The 25307-nt window shown below is 33.9% G+C and overlaps 2 protein-coding genes across 5 annotated transcripts in view; one reads left to right on the top strand and one right to left on the bottom strand.

The window, feature by feature from the left end:
* LOC133849395 (teneurin-a) overlaps positions 1-25307 on the top strand; it is a 348228-nt gene that overhangs the window by 7954 nt on the left and 314967 nt on the right. For 2 of the 4 annotated variants that reach the window (XM_062285445.1, XM_062285442.1), the window contains exon 1: positions 12223-12242. The exons of 1 other annotated variant lie outside the window; for it this stretch is intronic. The gene's annotated coding sequence lies outside the window, so the exon portion shown is untranslated. Of the gene's footprint in view, positions 1-12221; positions 12243-25307 lie in introns of those variants that run through there. One more of the 4 variants, XM_062285444.1, reaches the window with a different exon arrangement.
* On the bottom strand, positions 4015-5886 carry LOC133848502 (uncharacterized). The gene is made up of 5 exons (XM_062284103.1): positions 5640-5886; positions 5209-5524; positions 5068-5144; positions 4560-5007; positions 4015-4476 (listed from the first exon to the last, which is right to left on the bottom strand). The coding sequence occupies exons 1-5, from the start codon at positions 5849-5851 to the stop codon at positions 4207-4209; spliced, it is 1323 nt and encodes a 440-aa protein (XP_062140087.1). The 5' UTR covers positions 5852-5886; the 3' UTR covers positions 4015-4206.

Genomic DNA, 25307 nt, shown 5'->3' with positions numbered 1-25307 from the left:
ATAAATTTGTTTGCTTACTATCGTTTGCTGACTATCGTTTTAATTTGCACATGCCAATTTTATTTATTTTCAGTGTTTATTTTATATGCTTTTCACTAATAAATATGTATGAATTAAATTACCTGCTGTATTGTTATCGATAAATTAGTTATCTAAACTATCGTTTTATTTCGTAATGTAAAATCTTCTTATCGACAGATTTCCTTGTATTTTTACCACAACTTTTCTGGAATCGCGCTTTCTAATATCGATTGTCACAACATCGATAACATATCGATATATCTTTCTCTCAATGCAGGGCACTAAATAAAGCTCTCTTCAATATATACGTCCATGAGCAAGTTATCGATAACACAACTACAACAGTATTACATCGATAGACATCATCGAGTGTTGATGATACTAATGAAGATGTATCGATAACATATCGTTGCACCTTGAAGGGTATCTATCACTCGTGTTGTGTCGTCTGCTATTTGATAGATTTTGTATTTTGTTTTTGGTCTTGTTTATGCAGCGTCCACGCACTTCGTCAACGCCCCGCTTTCCTTTTTTGTCTGTTGCCATATTCCTGTAGCAATACATTGTTGTTGTTGTTGTCGTTGTTGTTGTCGTTGTTGTTGCTGCTGCCATTGTTTGTATGCACAAGGAGGCGACAGCCACGCCTCCTTTACCCCAGCGGCACCTCGACAGCCAAAACAGGCAAAACAGTTGCTTCACTCAGCTTTTGTATTTTCGTATTTCTTTTGCGTTTTGTTAACAATTTTGTTTGTTTTTCAGCCTTTGTTGTTGTCGTTGTTGTTGTGCAGTCAGTTAGTGTGTCAGTGTGCTACACACACACACACACACACACATAAAAACACTTGCTGTTGTTTTTTAGCTGCGTGTAAAGTCGCGTGCCAAAAATCGCTAAATTTTTTGGTGATTTCCGTTTGCGTTTATGTTTTACTTAAATTCCCTTTAACCGGCCTCAACATCCGACCGAACCGACACCCCGTTACACAGTTACAGTTAACCGGAAGTAAGCGCAGACTCACCTTCCCTTCCCCCTCCCCCTCCCCTTGCCCTTTCTCTACAGCTGCTCTTCGCCATTTTACGCAACGCCCCCATTAAAACCCTTGTTCACCTTTTCCACAATTTCAACGCTGTTGCTTTGCTTTTTTCTTTTTCTTCCACTTTTTACTTGATACCCTGATAATGATGTAGTTCAACTAACGATAGAACAACTATGCAAGAGCAAAGTGTTATAGATCAGATAATGTACAAACATTATTGAGTTTAGTTGCATTCAACTAAGTGCTACAGGGTATGAGATAGTCAAGCATCGGCACTTTGCTTGTTTTTTAGTTGTTGCCGTTGCGGCGGGTTTTCATTATTTGCAATATCACGTAACGCCAAATGAAGTCGTAAAACGTCCAATCCCAAACCCCAATTATTCGCTCGCTTTTTGTTTTTGGTTTTGTTGTTTTTCTTCCTCCCAAGTGTGTGTACTCTGAATTCGGAGGCATTCAATGGATTTGCGAGCGGAAAACAAATTGTTAAAGTTATATTATACTGGATATTACAAGTGCGTTTGATTAAGCGCCGTCTGAGCTCCATCGAAGGATCATGCTGCTCGCTTTTGAGCTGCAAACTTGAGGCATTTAAATTATGCACAAGTCTCGACAACCGGAACCGGGTCAGGACTGAATGGAACAGGACGCAATGCCTAAGTGGTTTCTCATTTAGCTGCGACGCATAAATCAAGCATTAAAGTAAACAAAACGAACAAACACACCGACTGACTGACTGACATAGCAAGAAAACTGTGGAGCGCACAAGTAAAAGTCCAAGACGAAGAGCGTGAAAATCAAATTGACAATGAAAACAAAACATGAGTGGAAAGGCCCCCGGACAAGACCAACAAAAAAAAAAAACAAGTAAGAAAGCTACAGTCGAGTGTACTCGACTGTGAGATACCCGCTACCCATTTTGAATAAAAGCAATGGTATATGTGGTATATCGATATAGTACCGCATTCAAAATATACCATAGACGGCACAATATACCAGATTGTCAGCCAAAGCAACTAAGACCCCTAGTAAGTAGGCGTTTTTTCCCATTCAAAAGTATTTCTTTAATAACTTCGATCATTTTTATCTGATCGCAACCAAATCATAACTACTATAGCTGCTATTGTATATACCAAAATTCGTATGTCTAGCTTTAAAATTACGCTTGTTATTCGATTTTTTTTATTTGCGGGGGTGGAAGGGGGCGTGGCAAAAATTTGAAACAAACTTGATCTGCGTGCAAACATAACAAATGCTGTCCAAAAATAATATAGCTCTATCTCTTATAGTCTCTGAGATCTATGTGTTCATACGGACGGACGGACAGACGGACATGGCTAGATCGTCTCGGCTGTTGACGCTGATCAAGAATGTAGCGGATAGCGTAGTGGGTAGCGGGTATAAAAACAGAATCTAAACAATAATAAGTGCATTTATGTGTTTGTTGACAACAACAACAACAAGACGCAACTATTTTGTGTAACCAAAAATAATAATATTTTTTACTTTGTTAGTATTATGTTTAGGCAACAAAAATTTAGCTAAAAACTATATCAAATATATTTTATATGTATATGAAAAGTTTCGCATTGAAAATATCTACCTACTGACAAAATTTCGTTTAAATAGTCCTTATATTTGGAATTTTCAAATTTCCATGTGTTCTCCAGGTAAGGAAAAATATATTATTTGAAATGATTTAAGATCTACGGTCTTGTGAAGATTTTGCATTGATTGAAGTGAACTGCAATTAGTTTTACTTTCGAAATTCATAAATTTGGCCTGTCACTATATAGTATTCATAGAAGTTTCAGAGATTTTTATACACGCTACTTTGTGCTTGGAGGAATTGTATGTAATAGACAGAAAGAGTAATAGACAGAAGGAGCCCATAAAGTAGATATATTCTCAACGTCAACAGCTGAGACTATATAGCCATATCCGTTTGTCTGTCTGTCCGTATGAACTCTTGATCTTGATCTCAGACACTATAAAAGATGCAAAAATAATTTTTCTTTTTACATATATTGTCTTTTGCATGCAAATAAAGTTTCTTTCAAATTTGCTGGTATATTTTAAACTCTATGGTATATTTTGCATGTAATACCATATATTATATAATAATAATAATAATAATAATAATAATAATAATAATAATAATAAAGCCTTTGGTATATTTTTAGAATATATTTTTATTGAATATGTGACCCTTCTATCTATAGCTTTCCTTCTTGTTATATGCCTATGACAGTGGAAATATCGAGAGTTAGGGAATGCCAAGTTCTTATTGAATAAAACAAAAATAAAAGGTAGAACTTCACAGCTGGCGACAGTGAAATGGTAAAACGGAAAAAGTTTCATTTCCCCTGTTGTGTGGGGTGTTTTCATTCTTTTGTTCGATGTTGTTGTTGCTTTTTTTGGCTAACTTGAAAATTAATTAAAAATCATATAAATTATTTCGTTGTCGCGTTGATGTGGGCATCGTGGGCGGCATTGTGAACTTGACACATTTGTCGCCTGTCATTTGGTTAGCGGCAACTTGGCAACTTGACTTTTGCCGGCCATCAGCCGCGTGCCACACGTCAAATTCATGGCTGCCATCAATTTGTGTTGTGTAAACGTCTTTTCGGTTAGTCGGAATCAAACTAATATCATAAATTTAATCCATCGAGGCAGGCCTTGAGGTTACACAGTTTGCGGCTTATGGCAATTAAAGCGTCTTAGGTCACACACACACACACACACACTTAGACACGCACACACTCACACACACAAGCGGTTATAATACAAAGCAAGCTATGCATAATCGCAGTCCAGAGAGCTTAACCGCCAAATGACTCAAAGTCGACAGCTAATCGAGAATGCTCGAGACGTAATCATTATCAACTTATCAAGTTGCCTTTGTAGCACACCAAATCGTTGACTTAATCATTGAATATATGAGAAGGAATTCTCTTCAACGTTCAAAGTGCAGTTTGTAGAACTATTTAATGAATTTTTCAACAATTGTTACACAAATTCGAAAATTGTATGCGCAATTAATTGCATTTGAAAGTTTAAAAGATTATAGCCAAATATGCTAAATTAGATTTACGAACTACTTTAGCATATTTGTAAAACATTCAAATGCAATTAATTTAATTAATAATTTGAATTAATCAATTTCATCATCATTTTCATCTTGAACCTCGAATTTCGGTGGAGGAGGCCTGGGCAGAATCCAGTATTTTGGCGCATCCAGAGATGGTGGCGGCCCATTAGACTTTGGGAAATAATCGAGCTTATCTACAACATCGGCGACTCGACAACACTGAACGACACCGTAGATGGGATAATTTTGTAACTTCATGAAGAGACTGTCCTTCAGCCAGGGCACCTCGTGGCACATGCTGTTGCACAATTCTTGTCGCTGATCGTTGGTTACCTGTGAAAATAGCAAAATACCAAAACACACACACACGATTAGATGCGATATTGTGGAATGCATCGAATAATATGTGCACTTACAAATGGTGAATTGTGGGCGATGGCAACAAACTCATCATTTGTGGCATTATTGATCGATGCCTCGGACTGTTGTGGCAGGTGACGAATGTGGGCCCAAATGTGCGATGGCACAGCGACTGTATCACCATTTGGCAGTTCAAGAAGCATTTGCTGGGTCACATTGCAGGACTGCAGCATCGGCAGTTTAACCACACCGGAGACGCCAATGCGAACATCATATTTGCCATTGAGATTGGCCACATCGAGGGCATTGAGCAGATGCCGCCAATTGCCCGAACGCAGAGCACGCAACCAGACAATGTTTAGCATTTTCACAGCCATACTCGATTCATCGAAATCGCCTTTGAATGCATTGTCCTGTATTAGATTAGTGTACTCGAAGGTCTCATCACCAAACAATTGCTTCAATTGTCTATCCTTTTTCAATGCGTTCAATATGTCCGTTGTGCTAAAGTATATTAAATATTATATATATATATGTATATATTATTATTCATTCGAACATTACCTGATCGCATTGAACATGGCGTTTGTCGGAGAGACTTCGACATCAAGACCTAGGCTATTTAGTTGTCCGATTTGTGTCTGTGAAAAATGAGAATCGTTAGCAAATTAGGAAAGCATTGTTTATAATCCAATTTCCATGTACCTTTTCAATAATTTTCATCTTCGATGGATATGCCGTGTAAGCAACATATTTCACCTTCGCTTTTAGTAAATCGTAACAAATGGCAATGTTCTTTAAAGAGCCCAGCTCTTTGAAATCATGTCCAACAACCAAAGTCATTTCATTTTCACAATCGGGCAACTTCGTAAAGCTTTCAAACATTCGACTCGATTGTGAACCCGAACAGGATATCCAATTTACTTGCTGAGTGCTGTAATTTGGAGTGTCCATATAAAAATAGTAGTTACTTTCACACTTCAGTTCCTTATGCTGACCGTCAATATTTTCATAACTTTGGCTAAATTAAGAAGGAAAGCTATTAGACTATGTATACAATATATATTTCACACGCTAATCGATACATTAGGAATTGGCTTTGTAATGACAAAGTTGTTAGATAAGGTAAAACCTACGTTTGAAATCCATGTTTGCAATATATGTCATATTTTTCGTACAGTTCTCCGGTTAATGTATCGGGCGTCTCGCGTAACAAATGTTTTGAGCCAAAATGGACAACCATTTGTGGCTTTGGATATCGAAATTGAACACTGCAACTTCCATTTGCTCCATTAGTTGCAAGAGAGAAGAGAACGGTCGCGAAAATTAAAACACTAAGCGGAATCATCGCGTTAAGGTTTGAAATATGACTGTAGTGCGCTTTAATCGAGTGGCGCTTTTAAAGCAAATCGAACAAAGGCAATCACATAAATGCAAAAAAGGCTTATCTTGCCTAATGGCAAAGGTTAAAAGGCGCGCTCGGAAGAGAGATTGTCGTAATGCGTTGCACTCCAAGATGCAACAACTTAGGCTCATTAATTTTACTAAACATTTGAACTTAGCTTCAGAATTATTATTATTATTATTATTATTATTATTATTATTATTATTATTATTATTATTATTATTATTATTATTATTATTATTATTATTATTATTATTATTATTATTATTATTATTATTATTATTATTATTATTATTATTATTATTATTATTATTATTATTATTATTATTATTATTATTATTATTATTATTATTATTATTATTATTATTATTATTATTATTATTATTATTATTATTATTATTATTATTATCATTATCATTATCATTATCATTATCATTATCATTATCATTATCATTATCATTATCATTATCATTATCATTATCATTATCATTATCATTATCATTATAATTATCATTATCATTATCATTATCATTATTAATATTATTATCATTCTATATGTATTTATCTTCTTTTCTTTTTTTTGAGTTTTTAATACATCCCAATAGTAAATGGAAGTGTGTTAATATATTCGTTATAACAATATCACATTGCAGTTTGCAGGCTTGAGGCATCACAAAGAGTGTGCTGATAACTCAAAATAATTTCATAACTTGAGCCACACATAATGCTGACATTTTAAAAATTATAAACTAAAACATTTCTCTAGGGCAGTTGAAAAATTTAAGTTATGTTTTCTTATACGTATTTACTTATTTTCGATTATTTGTTTACGAAAAAATTTGATTTTTGCTTTTCATTTAAAAGTGAAATTGCTGATGTCTCTAAATAATTTTGGAATTTAGAGGAATAAAGGTTTAAATTCTGTAAATATTTATGTCTTAAAAATACACTGAAATACCATTTTTGCTATCATCAAGTTGACATTGTTATTCATCACTGTGCAATACAGGGTATCTTCGAGTTGGTAGTTGCTTTCAGTCTCAAGTAAAGTCACGTTTAGCTTACGTTCGCATTAATTGCGAACTCATTTCAGTTATCAGTTCATTGCTTGAATTAAAAGTCACATTGACAATTTGCACAAAAAAGGGGAATCCTTGCAATTTCATATTGAGAATATTAAGTCTGAATGAAAATGAGCATAAAAATACCGAAGTTTTCACGTATTGATTTTCGTTTTTAGTTCTTTGGTATTTAATAGGTGATTTTAATCAAGCTCAAGTATTTTTACACTCGTGAACATACATACATTGTGATCAGACACATTTTGTTTTGTCTTGATTACGATGATGATAACGATTAATTTTGACATTGACTTAAAATACGAAAAGTAAGGCAAACAAAAAGAGGAAATAAAAATAAAAATTGCGACGCAAGTTAGAAATTTTTGCAAAATGAAATGTAATTAACCACAATGTCAGGTACCTATTGATTGTAGACACAATTCATCTTATCAAACGTCGTTCTCTATCTCTCTTATACTTAGTTTTGAGTTGATAAACACAAAGATTTGCACGCAGTGAACTTCACGACCTCTATATACTGATTATACACAGAGAAAAATAATATATGCGTCTCGTTGTCGAAAATTTAAAAATGTAAGAGCAGATATCTTTACTAAATAGCTCTTAGCTAAACATACATGTGATTTATGCATAGAAAAAAGTTATAGTATTAATATTTTGGTCTTTATAGTAAGAGTTATGGTTTAAAAAGTGCGTTCAAGAATTGTATATGAATTTCGTAAACAAAATTTAGTATTTTTGGTCTTATTTTGAGAATATGGTATTTTTCAGAGTAATGTTCTAAGAGTTTTTAAGATGAATGTTCTTGATTTTAGAAATTGGTCTTTTTTCAGTGTATAATATGCGAAAAAATATATTAAAGTTAGACTGTTAAATTAATTTTTATTTTGATTTTATTTTGAATATATATTATATAAAGTACTTAAATTGAGATTTCTTTTTTGGTTTATGGTCAATTATTTTGTTCAGTGTGGGTAGGGGAGTGGTGTAGCTTTCGTAGTGTCACCGCATGGCTATTAACAACAGTTTGCGTAAATGACACTGCAGTAAAGCATCAAAAAGCAAAAGAAAACATTAAAATGATACAAGTGGCAAACAGTAAAGTCTCTACCTCTCTCTTTCTCTCCCTCTCTCTTTCTCTCTCTCTGTGTATCTGATTTGCGTTGTGCACCCTTTTGTCTCAGTTGCTGTTTGAGTCCATGTCTTGGGGCACTCTTCTGACCGCTGGGCAAGGCGATGTCTTATGCACAGATTTATTATGTGGCCATAAATAAATTACAGGGCCCAGCGCACAGAGTGCACATAATAACACGGGCTAAAGCGATGCTGACGATGGTGGTCACACAATGTTTGGCAAAAACCCCCAGATGGGGGGGCGTTGGCGTTGGCGTTGATGGTTTCAAAGCCAAAACACCAAATTACCGAAATACCAAAATACCAAAAATGCTTGCCAAGGGCAATTCAAGCGTGACCCGTTAGTGCGCTGTGCGTTAACCCATTTTTGTTGGGGTGGCCTCGGTGCCTGCGATTTATATGATAAGGGTTAAAAGGTCTGTGTCGACAGTGAGCATGAGATATGTAGTATGTAACTCCATCTGACCATTTCGTGCCATTCAAAAATGCATGAAAATGTTGAACGATCTAATTAGTGCCTCAAACTGAAGAGTGAAGAGTAGCTTATCTCTCACTTTGCCTGGGTTTTATAATAATAATACTCTCGGTTGCATTAAGCGTCTGCACTACGCACACATACCCTGTAGGTATATGTAAGTTGCTCTCTTTGATCACTAAATGCATGATATTCTTAGTTAAACTCTGCTTGTGATTAAACATAATTTATGTCATTGAATGTGCGATTTCACTTTCTGTTACTGCTAAATGGCTGGCCACACTTAAAGCTGACACGCCCCAAAATTCGAGTGAAACTTTGAGTGTGACTTCGTTGGTTTAATGTTACTGCAAAAGAGGAAGAGTACGAAAGGGGGAAGCGACCTACGTAGTACATAGCTAAGAAGTAGAGACGATGAGTGTCAGGCTGACTGGCTGTCGGGGCTGGCAATAAATATCAAAGCATTTGTTTGCCGTCAAAAGCAAAAGGCTGCCAGGTTGCACCACTGACACGCCCCCATTCTATGTGTGCGTGTGTGTGCGTGGGCGACTGTCAGGCGCAGTCACTGTCACAGTGACGGTCACAGTCACTGTGGTAGTCACAGTCAATGGCTGTGGCACGTGCGCCGTAATTTACGCATTTAACATTTAAAGCAGCTCGTGAAACGCAAATCGCACACTCTTATAACAATTTCGCTCTCTCTCTCTCTCTCTCTCTCTCTGTCTCTGTCTCTGTCTCTAAGTGAATGTCTCTGTCTACGCTCAGGTGCATGGTAGACATGGCACACGGGGGCGTATGCGCAATAAATTTAACGAGCTGCCATTAGAGACGACGAGGCCAAGATGTCAATGCGGGTGCCAGCAATTGGGTGGCATAGAAACTTGCGTTAGGTTAATGATAAATTGACTTAATTATTTGACGTGCCAAAGCAGCACACACACACACACACACACACACACACATTTTTGGATTGTCTTTGCGAAGAAAAAAAGCGAGCAAATAATTTATCTTGCATTGCAAAATTGTTTGCAAATTGCTGCAAAATTTGATTGAAATATTTGATCAATTGTTTTCTTGCTCAATCAAATTATTTCATTAGAACCAAGCAATGCTCAATTTAGTTCAATATTTTATGATCTCTTTGCACGGACAAGAAAAACCTTTCTAAGTTAAATTTGTTTAAAAACTAATATGACAAAAACGCCTCTAGTACTTAGGCAATAATAATATACTAATATTTTAGCTAAAATTATTTGATTACTGAAAAAATATGACAACATTTGATGATTTTTTTAAAGTAAATTTAATAATTTTATTAAAATACTAAAAATGTGTTAATATACTGCAGTGAAAATACCAACAATAAAAAGTAACAATATTTTAACCTTTCGTATTATTATATGAAATTTTGAATTTGAATACTAAATTTTATTGTTTTGGTAATATACCAGAAACTAAAAAAATACTAAATTGAAAATACCACAAAAAACAAATAACATATTTTCGCTTTCCTTTCATAATACAAAATTTTGAATTTTAATACTGAATTTGAAAATTAGAATAAAATACTAAATATATATTAAAATACTATAGTGAAAATACCAAAACAAAAACAACAACAATATTTTGGGTTTATTAATAACATAAAATTAAGAATTTAGATGAATAAGAAGAACGCTGAATTTAACAATTTCGGTAATATACTAAAAGTGTATTAATATACTGTAGTGAAAATACCAAAAAAATAAAAAAACAATATTATGGGTTTTTTTTAATTATAAAAAGTAGAATTCTAATACTGAATTTAACAGTTTTGGGAATATACTAAAAGTGTATTAATATACTGTACCAAAAAAAATACCAAAAAAAATACCAAAAAAAAAACAAAAATATTTTGATTTTATTATTAACATAAAATTAAGAACTTATAAGACAAAAAAGAATTAAACAATTTTGGTAATATACTAAAAGTGTATTAATATACTATAGTGAAAATACCATAAAAAATATTGTGGATTTCTTTTAATAATATAAAAATTAGAATCTTAACACAGAAGTCAATTATGTTGGTATTTCATAACTGGGTTAAAAAGGATATGCAGCTACGTATTGAATTCGAACTTCGTTTTCGGTAAAGGGACAATTATTAATAGAAACTCAAATTCAAAGAGATAATTGCAAAAGTGTCAGTACTACGCGTATTCTCCAGGGAAAGGTGTCTCATTCATTTTCAGATCACACAAACGACGACGACTGCTAGCTGACGAAAGATTGACTCGATTGGAGCACACGTGCTTGACTTCAGGTGTGTTGAGCGAGAGAGAGAGAGAGAGAGAGAGAGAGAAATGGAGGAGAGTTTGGCAGGTAGGCTAGAGTGCGATATACGATAATTGAATCCATATTCCTAATGAGTGCACGCGTGAGCGAATTCAACAGCCAAGTTGCCCCCGAACAGGGGCAAGCAAGTTACCCTTGTGGCAATGACGAGGCGCACACACACGTGCAGCAAATCAACTTTGGCCGAGTTTCATTTTCATTTTCGTCGTTTCGATGTCGATTTCGTATGCAACATGCGATGTTTGGGGCAACAACAACAACAACAACGACAACAACGACAACAACAATTGCCAACAAACATTTTTCAACAATTTAATTTATTTATTTTGGCACATTTTCGTTGTTGTTGTTGTTGTTGTTCTGTGTTGGCAATAGTCTGCTGACTGACATGGGTTTCTCCTCACATACACACACACACACACACACACCAGACATCCTCTGTGATCGAAACGCACTGATAGCCTCTGTCACTCAAGCGAACTGGTTGAGTGTTTGCCCTTGTGCTTGTTTGGCTTGTTCTCTTCATTGTTGTTGTCGCTGTCGCTGTTGCTGTTGCTGTTGCTTTTGCTGTTTTATTTGGCTGCTTTCTTCTTCCTTTTGGCTACTTTGTCGATATCGCAGTCCGCTAATCTGGGCGACAGCAGTGTTTTTGCTCCTGTTTGGACCCACATGCCATTCAATTAGCCCCCCAACCGCTGTCAAACCAAACTGTCGTCTCTTGTGTGGCAAAACTTGCACATAAAATCATTAAAAAACAACACAAAAAAAAAAAAAAGCTGACAGAACTTTGAAATACCACAAATACTTTTAATAATGTTATGTGGGCATTTCAGTCAAGATAAAGTCAGTTGATATAGATGGTTCAAAGTAATTGGAAACTCGATTACCAAAAATAAAAAAGGAAAAATTTAGCTTTTTTTCTTTATTTCTTCCGCTATAAAAAGAGCTGCTTAACACAACTCAAATTATGGAATAAAAATAGTATTTAAACGAAATAAGTTTTCTAAATATTTATTATACAATAAGGGTTAGTAATTACTTTAATATTTACTAAGATTTCAAAAGCTAGTCGACAATCATTTATACAATTTTCTACTTTTTAATTTAAGCCTCGATAAGCTGCATTACATAAATTATTTATATACATACATATATCATATATTTAATTGACACAATCGATGTCTAATTAAAAGCACTTTAATTGTGATAGAAATTCATATTTTATTCAGCATGCTTTTAATTTTGATATTATTGTTTTCTTTTCAGTTTACAACTTTGCCCACTTTAATCTGTCTCGTCATCGTCGGTAAGTTGTTTGCTTTATTCTCTATGGTTTTTAGTTGATTTTGAATTCTGAATTTTTTTGTTTTATGTTTTTGTTTTTGCATTTTGCATTGCAAATGATAATTCAATTTGGAAATGTTTTGCTTTGAAGCATTTAATGCAATCAAATGCAAAGTTACATTTTAATTGAGCAAAATTTGTTTGCATTAGATGTGATAACCATGCAGATAAGAAGAAGAATGCATACAGCTGTTAAAACTTGAAGTTGAGAATTCCCTTTGAGTGCAATTTGTGCAAGCAATTTAATAGTTTTGATGCCATTTAGCCGTTTTGCCATTTGCCATTTGCCATTCGGCAATTTTCGCATTTTCGGCTTTAATGTGCCTCTTTCGCCTCGTCCTTTCTCTCTGCCCTCAATTCCCGCCGCAGTTACGTAGCCGACCCATTGGACAACTTGGGGTTGAATGAGTTTATGGGTTAAATGCGTCCAGCTCAGCGTAAAAACTGAATGCAAAATGAAAATTGAGAAAAATGAGAGTAAAGGCAAATAAAATAAATGCTTAGAGTAAGCGAGAATTACTGATGTATGTAGGTGACAAATGACAAATTATATTTTGCGTGTACTTTCCATTCCTAAAAATATCTACATATATATTTATGCATCTGACATTTCACGACGAATGTTGCCACGATTTTCGACAACCGATTTTTCATCAAAATAAAAACGTTGCTCTGCATTTGTAACAAACACTAAGAGATAAAGAATGCTACAACAAATGCTTAACTCGATGTAATCAAGAGAATATATTAACAGAAAAGAAAAATCCGCTACCCAATGTGAATAAAAGCTAAAAAGTGCGGTATTCATTTTAAAATATACCAAATTAATATACCACAAAAATACTAAATATATATTATAATTATGTATTTGGTATATTGCTTATTCTTAGAATATTTCAAATTAATATACCGCAAAATTAAAATATACCAAATTAATTAATTAATAATAAATTAAATTAAACAATACTAAGTATATACTAAAATGATATATTTGGTATATTGCTTATTCTTAAAATATTTCAAATTAATATTCCACAAATTTGCTTAAGAAATATACCAATGACTATATTTGGTATATTGATAATAGTATTAGATTCAAAATATACCACTGAGTACAAAATATACCATATTGTCAGTCAAAGTCCCTTAGTAAGTAAGCGCTTTTGCTTATACAAAAGTATTTCTTAAATAACATCAACAATTTTTATCTGATCGCATTAAAATTTTCAGTAATCATTAAGACTATAGTTGTTATTGTTTATACTAAAAATCTTTCTCTAAAATTTCGCATTTTACTCGACTTTTATCGATGAGCAAGGGCGGAAGTGGGCGTGGAAAAAAATTGAAACAAACTTGATCTGAATGCGATCATAAAAAGTACTTTGGAAAAAGAATTATATCTCTATCTATTATAATCTATGAGATCTAGATGTTTCTACAGACGGACGAACGGACAGACAGACGAACGCTGATCAAGAATATGTACTTTTGTCTATTTCATACATTTTCTGCAGTCACAAAGTTATAATACTCTTCTCCACTATGGGTAGCGGGTATAAAATTATCGCTCGAAGCTTTGGCAACATTTAAGTTGTATCTCGTAGTTGAGCATCGTTTTTTTACTCGCATTTTGTTGGAAAGCTCAGTTGCAGTTGTGGCACAGTTAAATTCACGTGACAAGCCAATATTAAATGCGATTCAACAGAGCGACAAAGACGCAGCATAGAAACGAAAGATGCATATATAAAAAAAAACATAAAAAAACGAAAGATGCGGGCCACAAAAAAAGTGTGCTCGAGTAGACGAGTAAAAAGAATAGGCAGAGTTTGCCTGAAGAGAGATAGAGAGAGAAAGAGAGAGGGAGAAAAGATAGATAGAGACTGAGACAAAAGCATGGATGGTGGCAAAAACAGAAATAGAGTTCAGTTGGCATGAAATCGATCGCTGCAAGGCTCGAGGCGGGGCGGGGCGTGGCTGAGGTAAACTGTCATGTTTGGTTTGCTTTGGTTGCCATTTGCCATTTGCGCCCAGACAGACAGTTTGTGCCATTCGCCATTCACCATTCACCATTTGCCATTCGCCATTTGCCGTTTCAGTTTCCGTTTCCGTTTCAGCTTGTAGCATTGCTGCAATTAAAATTGAATCAATTATGATTTTGACTTTGCCGCCACACCGAGTGCATATCAAGTGGATAACAAATGTCAACCAATGCCCACCTCCCCGTTCACCCCTTTCACCCCTTCCACACACCGTTCTCTCCTTCTATTTTGCTCTATTCGAAACCGTCTTGCCTGCAAGCATTCAATTTAGGCATCGACACAGCGCCAAACCGAAAGCACAACAACAATCGATAAACACAAACATACACAATGTTGGTGAGAGGCAAACTTAAAGGTGATAGCGAGCGGGGAGCGTAGACGAAGGCGGAGGCGGAGGCGGGGAGTGTGCATGAAATGCTTGAAATGAGCATATGTCACACTTGGCGAATTTCATTAACAACAGGCTTAGAGATCCTCGAGAATTCAGAGGGAACTAAATAAGAAAACAAATTAAATATTTACATATTTTTCTTTAATACAAAGAATTTACTTTAACGTGTTTTATTGCAAAAAACCTTTTTCTTAACAAAATATTATAGCATTGACCTTACTATATTATTTTTCTTTAATTTCATTAATATTGTTAGATCGAAAATGACAAACTAGTTTGTAGTCTTATTTCATATCATTTAAAACTGCTCTAAAATAATAAAAAGCCAGAAAGAAATCTACAGTCGAGTATGCTCGACTGTGAGATACTCGCTAGCTATTTTCAATAAAACTATATTCTACAAATATACCGCAAAAATACTAAAGTATATCGAAAGCTTTATTTGACATATTAATATTGTAATACAATCAAAATATACCATAAATGTCAAAATATACCAAATGCATATATCTATTTCACATTTTTTTCTTCAAATTATTATTGTAATCATTTCGAAATACGGTATACGGTATATTTTAAATGTAGTACTATTTCAATATACCAAATATACATAGGTTTTGGCATATTTTTAATATTTTTGGTATATTTTACATACTTTGAGATTGAGAAAGCTACAATCGGGTGTGCTCGACTGTGAGACACTTGTTTTGCTTTCAATTTCTTCACAGATATTTCAAAGTCTAGGTTTTATTTATTACTTTTTTTTTTTTTGGAAAAAGGTATAGTTAAATTTTGTATGTTTTCGATTTTCTTTTCTACATAAAATTTCAATATTTTAGATTTTGTTGAAAATGCAAAGAGAAGAAACACAATTTCAATGTTTAAGGTTTTAATTCATAAAATTGATTTAAAATGCATAATATAAAATTAAAAACATTTAGCAAAACTTGCAATTATCAAAGGCTTGAGTGTTATGTCGAAAACTACTTTCGGATCTTTTGCGACAAATAAATAAATACAAACATTTTATTTATTGCGTTTTGAGTTTCAGTTTCCTGTGTGGTGCTCTGTTCAATTGGTTTTGCTTGTGTCTTTGGGGATCTTGAAGTTGGCAATTTTGAAAATGGCACGTGAAGTAATAAGCTCGCTTCGAGAGATGCTGAGTGCCACAATTTGTGTCCAATCCCATTTAAAATTGCATTCAGTCGTGTATCCAAGCGTGCGGGGGTGCGAGTGGGGGAGTGGAGGAGTGGGGGATAGAGAGGGGTTAAAGGAGCGAAGCAAACAAGTTTTAAAGCAAACAACTTTACTGTTGTTGCCCGTAACCGTAACCGTAGCCGTAGCCGGAACCGTTACGGTTGCTGCGGCTGCTGTTGCTGCTGTTGCTGCCGAGTTCAATATATATGGCAGTTGGCGTTGACTTTTGATCGCTTTCCAACACACACAGACACACACACATGGTCCGAGCTACTTTGTTGTCGCTGTGGCGAACGTGGCGTATGCGCAATATTTGTATTACTGTTTCATACTCGGTCTGTGCCGTCAGAGAGCCCCCAAAGCGAGAAGTTGAAGCTGAAGCTGTAGCTGTAGCTGAAGCTGCCACGTGTCCTAGTTATGGAGTAAGTGTGTGTGTGTGTGTGCAAAGAAAAACGGCATCAGTTATGGCAAACGAATGCGACGACGACGACGACGACGCCGAGTCGCCCTTAACTCAAATGTACAACATCAATAAATAAAAAACCAGGCGAAAGGATATAAAAAAAAGGATAATAAACAGAGTCCCCTAAGAAATCTATAACTGAGTGCGCCACATCAACACACACACACACACACACACATTGCAACATTTGCTGCCTGAAATTGCCAGCGACAGCAGCAACAACAACAACACGGATGTTTGTGGTTGGAGTGTGCCTGAAACACACGTTCAAATTTAAACGATGTCTCTATATATACAGCGAGATGTCGCTGCTCCACACACAGATAGAGAGACAGAGAGAGACGAGGAGAGAGAGAGAGAGAGTGAGAGGGAGTGGGAGAGAGCAGCACACATAAATTTCCATATGGCAGGGCTCATGCAATATGCAGGATAACCTCGATGAAAAGGCGATAAAAGACGCCTCCTAATGCCCGCTCGCAATGCCCTGCGCAGTCCTCTCCCTCCTCACCTCCTCCCACACACTCACACACACACACACACACACTCTCTGATGTCGATGGCATTCAAATGAATAAAGCAAAAGCTGGCGCCTATCTCGCTAATGTATCCTGGCCAAGTTATGACTGACAGTCAGCGAGTGCGCCAAGTCGTAAACTCAATTTCTTGCCACTGTCAATGCAGCATGAATGTGCCACACACACACACACACACACATGCACACCTACACATCCACCCACACATATGTACATTTGGCCTGACGCGGTGAACTCTGTGACATTGACATAAATGTACGAACCGGATGCGAGGCAAGTTGATTGAATGCGGTTGCGACTTATCAACAGCTTCAGACGTACTCGTATGTATACTCCACACACTTGGTGCACATCGATTTGTCTTTGAATTCGCAAAATCGAAGTAATTGTAGCATAAAGTCTGGCCAACTGTATAGCTCGATAATTGATCTGAATTCTGATTAATTTCTTGCAGACGCTTCTTTTCAATGCAAAGCAAACAAAAGCAATTCTAATTGAGATTTGAGATTCGAAAAAAGCAAGAGTGTTTTTTTATAAAACTAAGAAAACTTAAAACTTGATTGAGTTTGGCAAAAGGATGGAGAAAACTTCTTTACTTCTTTGCTTCTTTACTTTTCTTTACTTACTTTACTTTCTTAGTTTCACAATTTGGTGTATTTTGAATTTTGTAGTATAATTATATACAAAATATTACTTTTGGTATATTAATTTGGTATATTTTAAAAATAATACCCCACTGTATTTTTTTTGTTGGAGGATATAGAAATTGTTTAATGAACTTAAAGAAAACTTCAAATGGTTTGACGTATTTTCAGTAAAAACTTGAAAGATAATCATGAGAAAAAAAAAATTCAACAAGAATTTAATAGTTTCTAAAAATGAAATATAAAAATGATTTTATGTTTTTATTAAATTTTATAATTTTTCTATATGTTTTTAAGAATCTGATGCAATGCAATTGATGCATTTATCAAACTCAAATGACTTCTTTGCTAATGAAGATCATTAACACAGTTCAAAAGACTTTTTTGCTCAACTTCACAATCTGGTATATTTTAGTATATTGTTATACTAAATATAACATTCGGTATATTTCGGTATTTTGGTTTATTAATTTGATATATATTAACTACAATACTGCATTGCAACTCTTTTGTTAAATTATATTTCTGGTATATTTCGAATGTTGTAGTATAAGAAATATAGAATATTTGGTACATTTTGGTATATATCGGTATTTTAATTAAGTTTATTTTAACAATAATACCGCAATGAATCTTAAAGTATTTATTTATTTCTCTAACGAAAGTTCAAAAGTAATGTTTACTCAATAAAATATAAGAAAATGATTTTGTTTTTATTAAATGTTAAATGTTTTCTATATATTTTTGATTATGGTGATTATTTGTCAATTTTAATTGTTGGTTGGATAAATTTGCTGCAGTTTAACTATGTTTTTTAATACTTGTTGGATTTGGTATTTCGTAAGTGGGAATAGTTTTTGATTTGTAGGTCAACATTTGCCAACATTTGTTTGCAGCTGCTTGAAGTATGCTCTGCAGAGCAGCCAAAATCCATTTCCACATTTCTCTTGCCCCCGCTTTGCCCGCACACACACACATTTGGCAGCAGCTGAGCCGATGCTCACTGAACTGAGTTTTAGAAAATAAGCGTTGCAGTTGCAATTGCAGTCGACGTCGACGTCGACGTTGGCAATTCTGTGGCACTTGAACGTGCGCCAAATTAAAACACCGCAAAATGTCAAGTGGCACGAGTTGCAGGAGACACAACTTGAGAGCGAGAGAAGTGTATGTGTGTGTGTGTGTGTGTGTGTGTGGAGGCGGGGGCAACGCATTTATTTTAATGAGCATTAAATGATGTGGCAAGCCGACTTCCCCTTCCCTGCCCCCTCCCTTCCATCCACCACTGCAAAGCTGCCACATTTACAACTTAATGATGCCAATCGACAACTATGCACAAAAGTATGCAACACATTTTTGCAACTGCAACATGCTTTTAGACGCCACAAACGAACGCGTCTCCCTTCCCCTCCTTCGTTTTCAAATCACAATTGAAACAGTGCTTGAGCAGCATAGAGGCTGAAAGTGGGCGTGACTAGTAAATGTTACTAAATTTCATGACATTGCTGCAAAATTTATGCCACACACAGAAACACATAAAAATCTTTTGTGCACACACAACATTCCCAGTGCGGCAATCGCTTTGTGTGGCATCCGGTGTGGGGTGATGGGAAGGGTAGGGTAAGGGGAGCGAACAAGGTTTGAGGAAATTGAAACAAATGTTTTAGAGATATTTATTTGCATATTTGCATAATTTTTCGGTTGCATTTTTTATGCGGCTTTCTATTATTCATATGCAGCAGCAACGGCAACCGACACAAACAGCCGCAGACGTGACTTCCCATCATGCTGTGCTCCCTCTCTCTTCCTCTCTCTTCCACCTTCCTCCTCCCCTCCCTCATCCCCCTCCGCACTCGTATTAAGGCCGAACATGTAATAACACACACGCTTTTTGCGACTCTAATACGAGTAGATGGCGAATGTAATACAAAACAGTTTCTGATGCGACAGCTCTTCGCTCTTCTGACAGCTGCAACATTAGTCGCATCTATCATCCCCTTTCCCTTCCCCTCTTCCCCTTTTCCATTTCCATTGCCCATTGTACTATGTGGATCTGGGCTTAGTTTAGAAATGCGCTCGACGCAATTTCTATGCATTGCATTTGTGATCCGAAACTGGGACAATTTCATACACAGTCTGTGCGACGCTTTCGCTGCGTGTGTTTTAATCAATATCATTATCATCGAAGCTTGGTCTATAAACAATGTTTTGGGGAAAGTTTATCTAAAAGAAAATACCATATAGATAAGAAAATATTATAGTATTTCCAAGCAGTTAAAAAGTCTTTTAATAACAAGAAGTTGATCGCTTATTTCCCACTTCAAACTAAAGTCAATCATTTTAATTTCACTACAGTAAATTAGTTGAAAAAATAGTTCATATTAAGTAACTAACTTGAAAGTTTGAAGTCCATTCATTGCTTTATTTTCATCAATATCATTGATGAACAATATTTAGAAAAATGTTTGAAAAGAAAGTTCTAAGTCTAACAAGTAAAAAAGTTACCGTCGAGTAAGCTCGCTACTTAAATTGAATGCAAGCAAATCAACGCTAAATTATTCTTAAAATGTACCAAAATAATATACCAAATGCTATATTTGGTTTATATTTATAGTACTACATTCAAAATATACCATAAAGTGCAAAATATGCCAAAATTGAGGCAAGAAAGTTTACTCTTAAATCAAAATCGAAAATCTAAAAAGAAAATCTAGATTGCCCAATCTTAAGACTATAATTTTATTTCAAGAATGGAAAAATCTCAAAATTTTACGAAGATCAAACAATCTTAATTTTAGATTGATTAAAATAAACCAAACAAAAAAAATAGATTGCGTGTTTTTTAAGATATAAATTGTATAATATAAAAATTGACATTCTTCTTTTCAATTTAGAATCGAGATTTAAATTTTAAAATAAGATGTTTGTAATCTTAAAATGCAAAATATGGAAACAAAATTTTGATTAAAGATTGATTGAACCTCAGTCTAAGATTGTTCTCAGTTTAAGATTGTTCGTTTCAAGATCGTAGAATCAAGATTTATTCAATCTAAATGTTTTCTCTCTGTGCTTTTAATGTGATTATTTCTTATTGTAGTAAAAGTTAAAGTTGTATATTTAATTTTCAGAGGGTTTCAATTTAGAATTTTACAAATAAAAATAATTAATTAGTTGAAATAAATCGCATAAGTCTTCAAACTTTAATTCATTGCAAACTAATGTCAACGATTAGTTTGGCTGTGATAAATTAAAACATATTGTTGCAAAATATTCACAATGCACAGCATATTTATTTTGATTTTTATTAGTAACATAAAATATGTAATTGCACACAATTAAATTATTTGTCTATTTGAATAATTGATTTTTGAGCAAAAATTAATGAATACTGGCTTGAAATTTTCGCTAGGAGAATGAAGGGTATTTAATGTTGGGACTTGTCATTTGTTGACTCTGGCATCAACTGTCATTAAAATGGGTCAAGTGTGATATTTTTCATACACCAAATGCGCAGAGAAAGGGGAGAGAGAGAGAGTGAGATGAGGAGAGAGAAAGAGAGAGAGAGAAAAGGGTTTGAGTAAATTTTTGTAAATGGACATGGACATGGCCACTGAACAGGCACTTTAGTCAATTAGCAGGGCAAATGTTTTGTTTTTATTGCAGTTTGCTGCAATCTCATTTCAGTTGTTGTTGTTGTTGTAGCTGTAATTGTTATTGTTGTTCTTGTTGTTGTTGTAGCTGTCAGTCAATGTGCAAAGACTGACGCATTTGGGCAAGTTTATGCATTTATTTATGATTTTCAACATGGCCACAAATTTATTTTTATGTTTTTATCTGCATATTTGCAATTTTTGGTGTTTCTAGACCATTTCCTGAATTTCCCAGTTATTTATATATTATTGCGCGCCAGCTATTATCTATACACACACACACACACACAGGCACACACACACATCTACAATATTAATTTGTGTTTGCACACATTTATTATTTATCATTTGGTTTTTTTTTGTTTTGCTTTTTGGTTGCAGTTTGAAATCATTTCAAATTATTTATTTAAATTGCGCACAACCAATGAAAGGCAATAAACAATAAACAAATTTTCTATCTATTTGTTCTCCATGTTTTTGTTATCATTGCCAATTGTTGTTCTTGTTCTTGTTGTTGTTCTTGCTGCTGCCATTTGTTGTTATTTACTTTTTAATGCCGCACACCAGTGCTTACATTTCGGCTATTATTATTATTATTATTATTTTTTCTTTAATTTATACAGTCAAATGACACTCGAGATACCCTAGAAGTGATTGAAAATATAAAAGAATGTATTTCAATAAGTTTCAATTATTATTTGCACATATTTTAATATATGTAAAAACATATTAATTAATTATTAAAATGTTTGAAAATATATTAGCACTCACATTAATATGTTTTGTGAGCAAATTTATTAATCATAAAATATGGTAAACAATCTGCAATTTCAATTTTAGCAATCCACTTGACAAATAGAAAATTGAAAACTTACTTTTTTCTAATCAAACTCTGTTTTCTATATTCAATTGAAGAAAATCTACAATTTGCTATAAAAATTACTGTTGAAAGATATGGATATAAATGTTTACTTTACTATTTCAAGGTAAATTATTTAAAAATATTAAACTTGAAACCAATCGAATTAAATTTAAAAATTGATGTTCGAAAGAAAACAAAATTTTACGCTATAAAAAGTATTCAATAATAATAATTATGCATTTTTCGTTTTAAAGCTAAATATTATATATTTTTGAAGTTCCTGAAATTTTAGAAGTTATTTAAGAAATACTTCCGTTTTAGCTGCTTTGGCTGACAATCTGGTATATTTTGACCTCTATGGTATATTTCGAATGTAGTATTTTATCGATATACCAAATATAGCTATAAGAATATTTTAATAATTTTTATGCATAATAAACCATATTATTATTTAAAGAATAATACTACTGTTTTGCCATTTACTTTATATAGCCTTTGGTATATTTTAGTATTTTGCGGTATATTCTTTGGTATATTTGGAGAATAATACTACACTGTATTATTATTTATTTAATTGATATATCAAATGCGGCTTGGTATATTTTAGTAATTTTGTGGTATACCATTTAGTATATTTTAAGAATAATACTACATTGTCTTATTATTTACTTTATTATTACTACTTTCAGTATTTTTGTAGTATACTATTCAGTATATTTTCAGAATAATACAGCACTGCGTTACATTTATTCAAAGTGGGCATCAGATATCTCTCGACTTTAGCTTTCTTACTTGTTTTTACTTACAAAATATAAAACAAAAATCTATTCTTTTAATATTTTGAAATGTATTTAAATGATGTTTACAGGGAATGCTGTAGTCGAGTCGCGTGCACAACGCAAACTATTGTGTTTGTATATTTGCATTCAATTTTCGATCATTTCCTGCAAAACGCATTTCCATTTATGTTGTCCCAGATGTGTGTGTGTGTGTTTGTGTGTGTGTGTGTGTGTGTGTGTTTGTGTGTGTGTGTGTGTGTGTGTGTATTGTGTGCATGTCTAATTTATGTATTTATTAGCATAGCTCAATAACAAAACCAGCAGGCGTTCGCAACTTCATTAAACACACAGAAAAGCAATAAGCTAGACAAAGATGGCGATATCGAGCGTGAGCAACTGATAAAATGAAAGCGAATGAGATGAGTGACAAGAGCGGAGGAAGTGAGGAAGTGAGACAGCAAATTTTAAGCCAAATGCGGTATAAATTTCAGCTCAATTATTTGTAATAGCCGAAAGGGGGTCAAGTTGGTCAACAACTGTGGTCTAGCATAGACTGACAGATACCCTGTAAACGAAGCAAGCTTATAGAAGACTGCTAAAGAAGAGCGCAGTAAAAAGCAATTGGCAAATCTCTTAATACTGTAATCGAGTGCTGAGTTCATGATATCAAGGTGCTTTCAGCTTTCACAATATCTTCGACGTCGACACAAAATTTCGAAATGTGCATTAAATACAATTAAAGATCCTTTCTTGTAATTATAATTACGATTGTCGTAAGTGCTCTGCGCACTAATCGCCTTATGTGAGCTGATTTCGAAACCAGTTAAGATTGCAATTTGGTTTGTTTTCATTGCAAGTTACCATGCATACAACATACAAAATGGCATCATGAATAGCCACAGCCTCGATTGGCAGCTTAGCAAGGCAAGAGGTAAGCTCCAGCAAACAGTAACTCGAATGTTTCTTTCCCGAGCCGGTTGCAAAGTACACTTAAGAGGTTTAAAAAAACAAACAATGAAATATTTATCAGCAAATGAGTTGGGCACAAGTTGATTCACTTGATTTTTGCTCTACGAGTTGCTGGCATTTGTGAAAGATGTTTAGATATTAATAACAAGCCAAGTCAGAAATGAAAGAACAACTCAGAATTGCTTTGTTTTATTTTGTATTTTTATTTTGTAGCTCTAGTTTTTATAGTTTGTTCGAACTACGTGTTAAACTAAACGGACAGACAGACAGCCGGAAATGCGCAACATAAGAATTGATGTCTACGGAATGTTGAAAGAAATAAACAGAAAAGAAAGTGTGCTTGACTGTAAGATACGTGCGGTATTAATTTTAAAATATACCACAAAAATACTAAAAATATACCGAATACCATATTTCATTGATATATTCAAAATATACGGCTGGCTGTATACCAAATGCTACTTTTGGTATTTTTATATATGTAGCACTATATTCGGAATATACCAAGCAAGAAGTAGAAAGGTCGACACGACTGAAATAGATATACCAAATACAATTTTCGGTATATATTTTGATATTTCGAGGTATTCAAAATAGATAAAAACCAAACAATGCAGAATTAGAATCAAACTATCCAAAATACTGAAATATATACCAGAAACTACATTTGGTATATCGCTTTTAGTATTTCTCTTTAATTTATATTTGTGAACAAATGTTTTAGGTTTTTTTTTTGTTATACATTTTTTTTATTTATTTACATTTCATATTTGTATAAAAGTATTTCATTTTTGTTGCGTTGGAATCTTGAATTTTCTGGCAGAATTTGCATCAAACTATGCCTTTAAAATACTGTAATATATACCAAAAACTTCATTTGGTATATCGATTTTTGTACTTCTCTTTAATTTCTATTTGTGGACAAATGTTTTATGTTTTTTTTTTGTTTTATATTATTTTTATTTATTTAAATTTCTTATTTGTATAAAAGTATTTCATTTTTGTTGCGTTGGAATCTTGAATTTTCAGGCAGAATTTGCATCAAACTATGCCTTTAAAATACTGTAATATATACCAAAAACTTCATTTGGTATATCGATTTTAGTATTTCTCTTTAATTTCTATTTGTGGACAAATGTTTAATGTTTTTTTTTTGCTATATATATTTTTTTATTTATTTACATTTAATATTTGTATAAAAGTATTTCATTTTATTTGCGTATTTTATTTAAAATTTGCTTGAATCTTGAATTTTCTGGCTACAATTTCGCTAGCTTCTGCAACTGAAATGCATTTAAAAAAGGATGCGTTGTATCTTATAGACATTTCCCTTGGGGAAATCGCAGCGAGTCGAGCTCTTTTCACGATGCAATCAGACGGAAAAGTGGCAAAAGAAGAGGCTTCCTCTTCATCGTCTTCTTTTGCAGGCGAAAACAAAAGAATGCAATAATATAACCTCAAAGAGAGAATTCCCTTTCCGCTCGTTGCTTTTTCGCAGTTTTC

This window comes from Drosophila sulfurigaster, chromosome X (genome assembly GCF_023558435.1).
Source record: "Drosophila sulfurigaster albostrigata strain 15112-1811.04 chromosome X, ASM2355843v2, whole genome shotgun sequence".
NCBI lineage: Eukaryota > Metazoa > Arthropoda > Insecta > Diptera > Drosophilidae > Drosophila > Drosophila sulfurigaster.
Note: the sequence above shows the minus strand (reverse complement) of the source record. Positions and strands in the feature narration are given on the sequence as shown.

Coding starts and splice junctions, on each gene's coding strand:
- LOC133848502 (XM_062284103.1), bottom strand. CDS start 5,851: ATGATTCCGCTTAGTGTTTTAATTTTCGCGACCGTTCTCTTCTCTCTT. Junction 5,525..5,639: donor TGCAAACATGGATTTCAAAC/GTAGGTTTTACC, acceptor TTCTTAATTTAG/CCAAAGTTATGAAAATATTG. Junction 4,477..4,559: donor TCGCCCACAATTCACCATTT/GTAAGTGCACAT, acceptor CTATTTTCACAG/GTAACCAACGATCAGCGACA.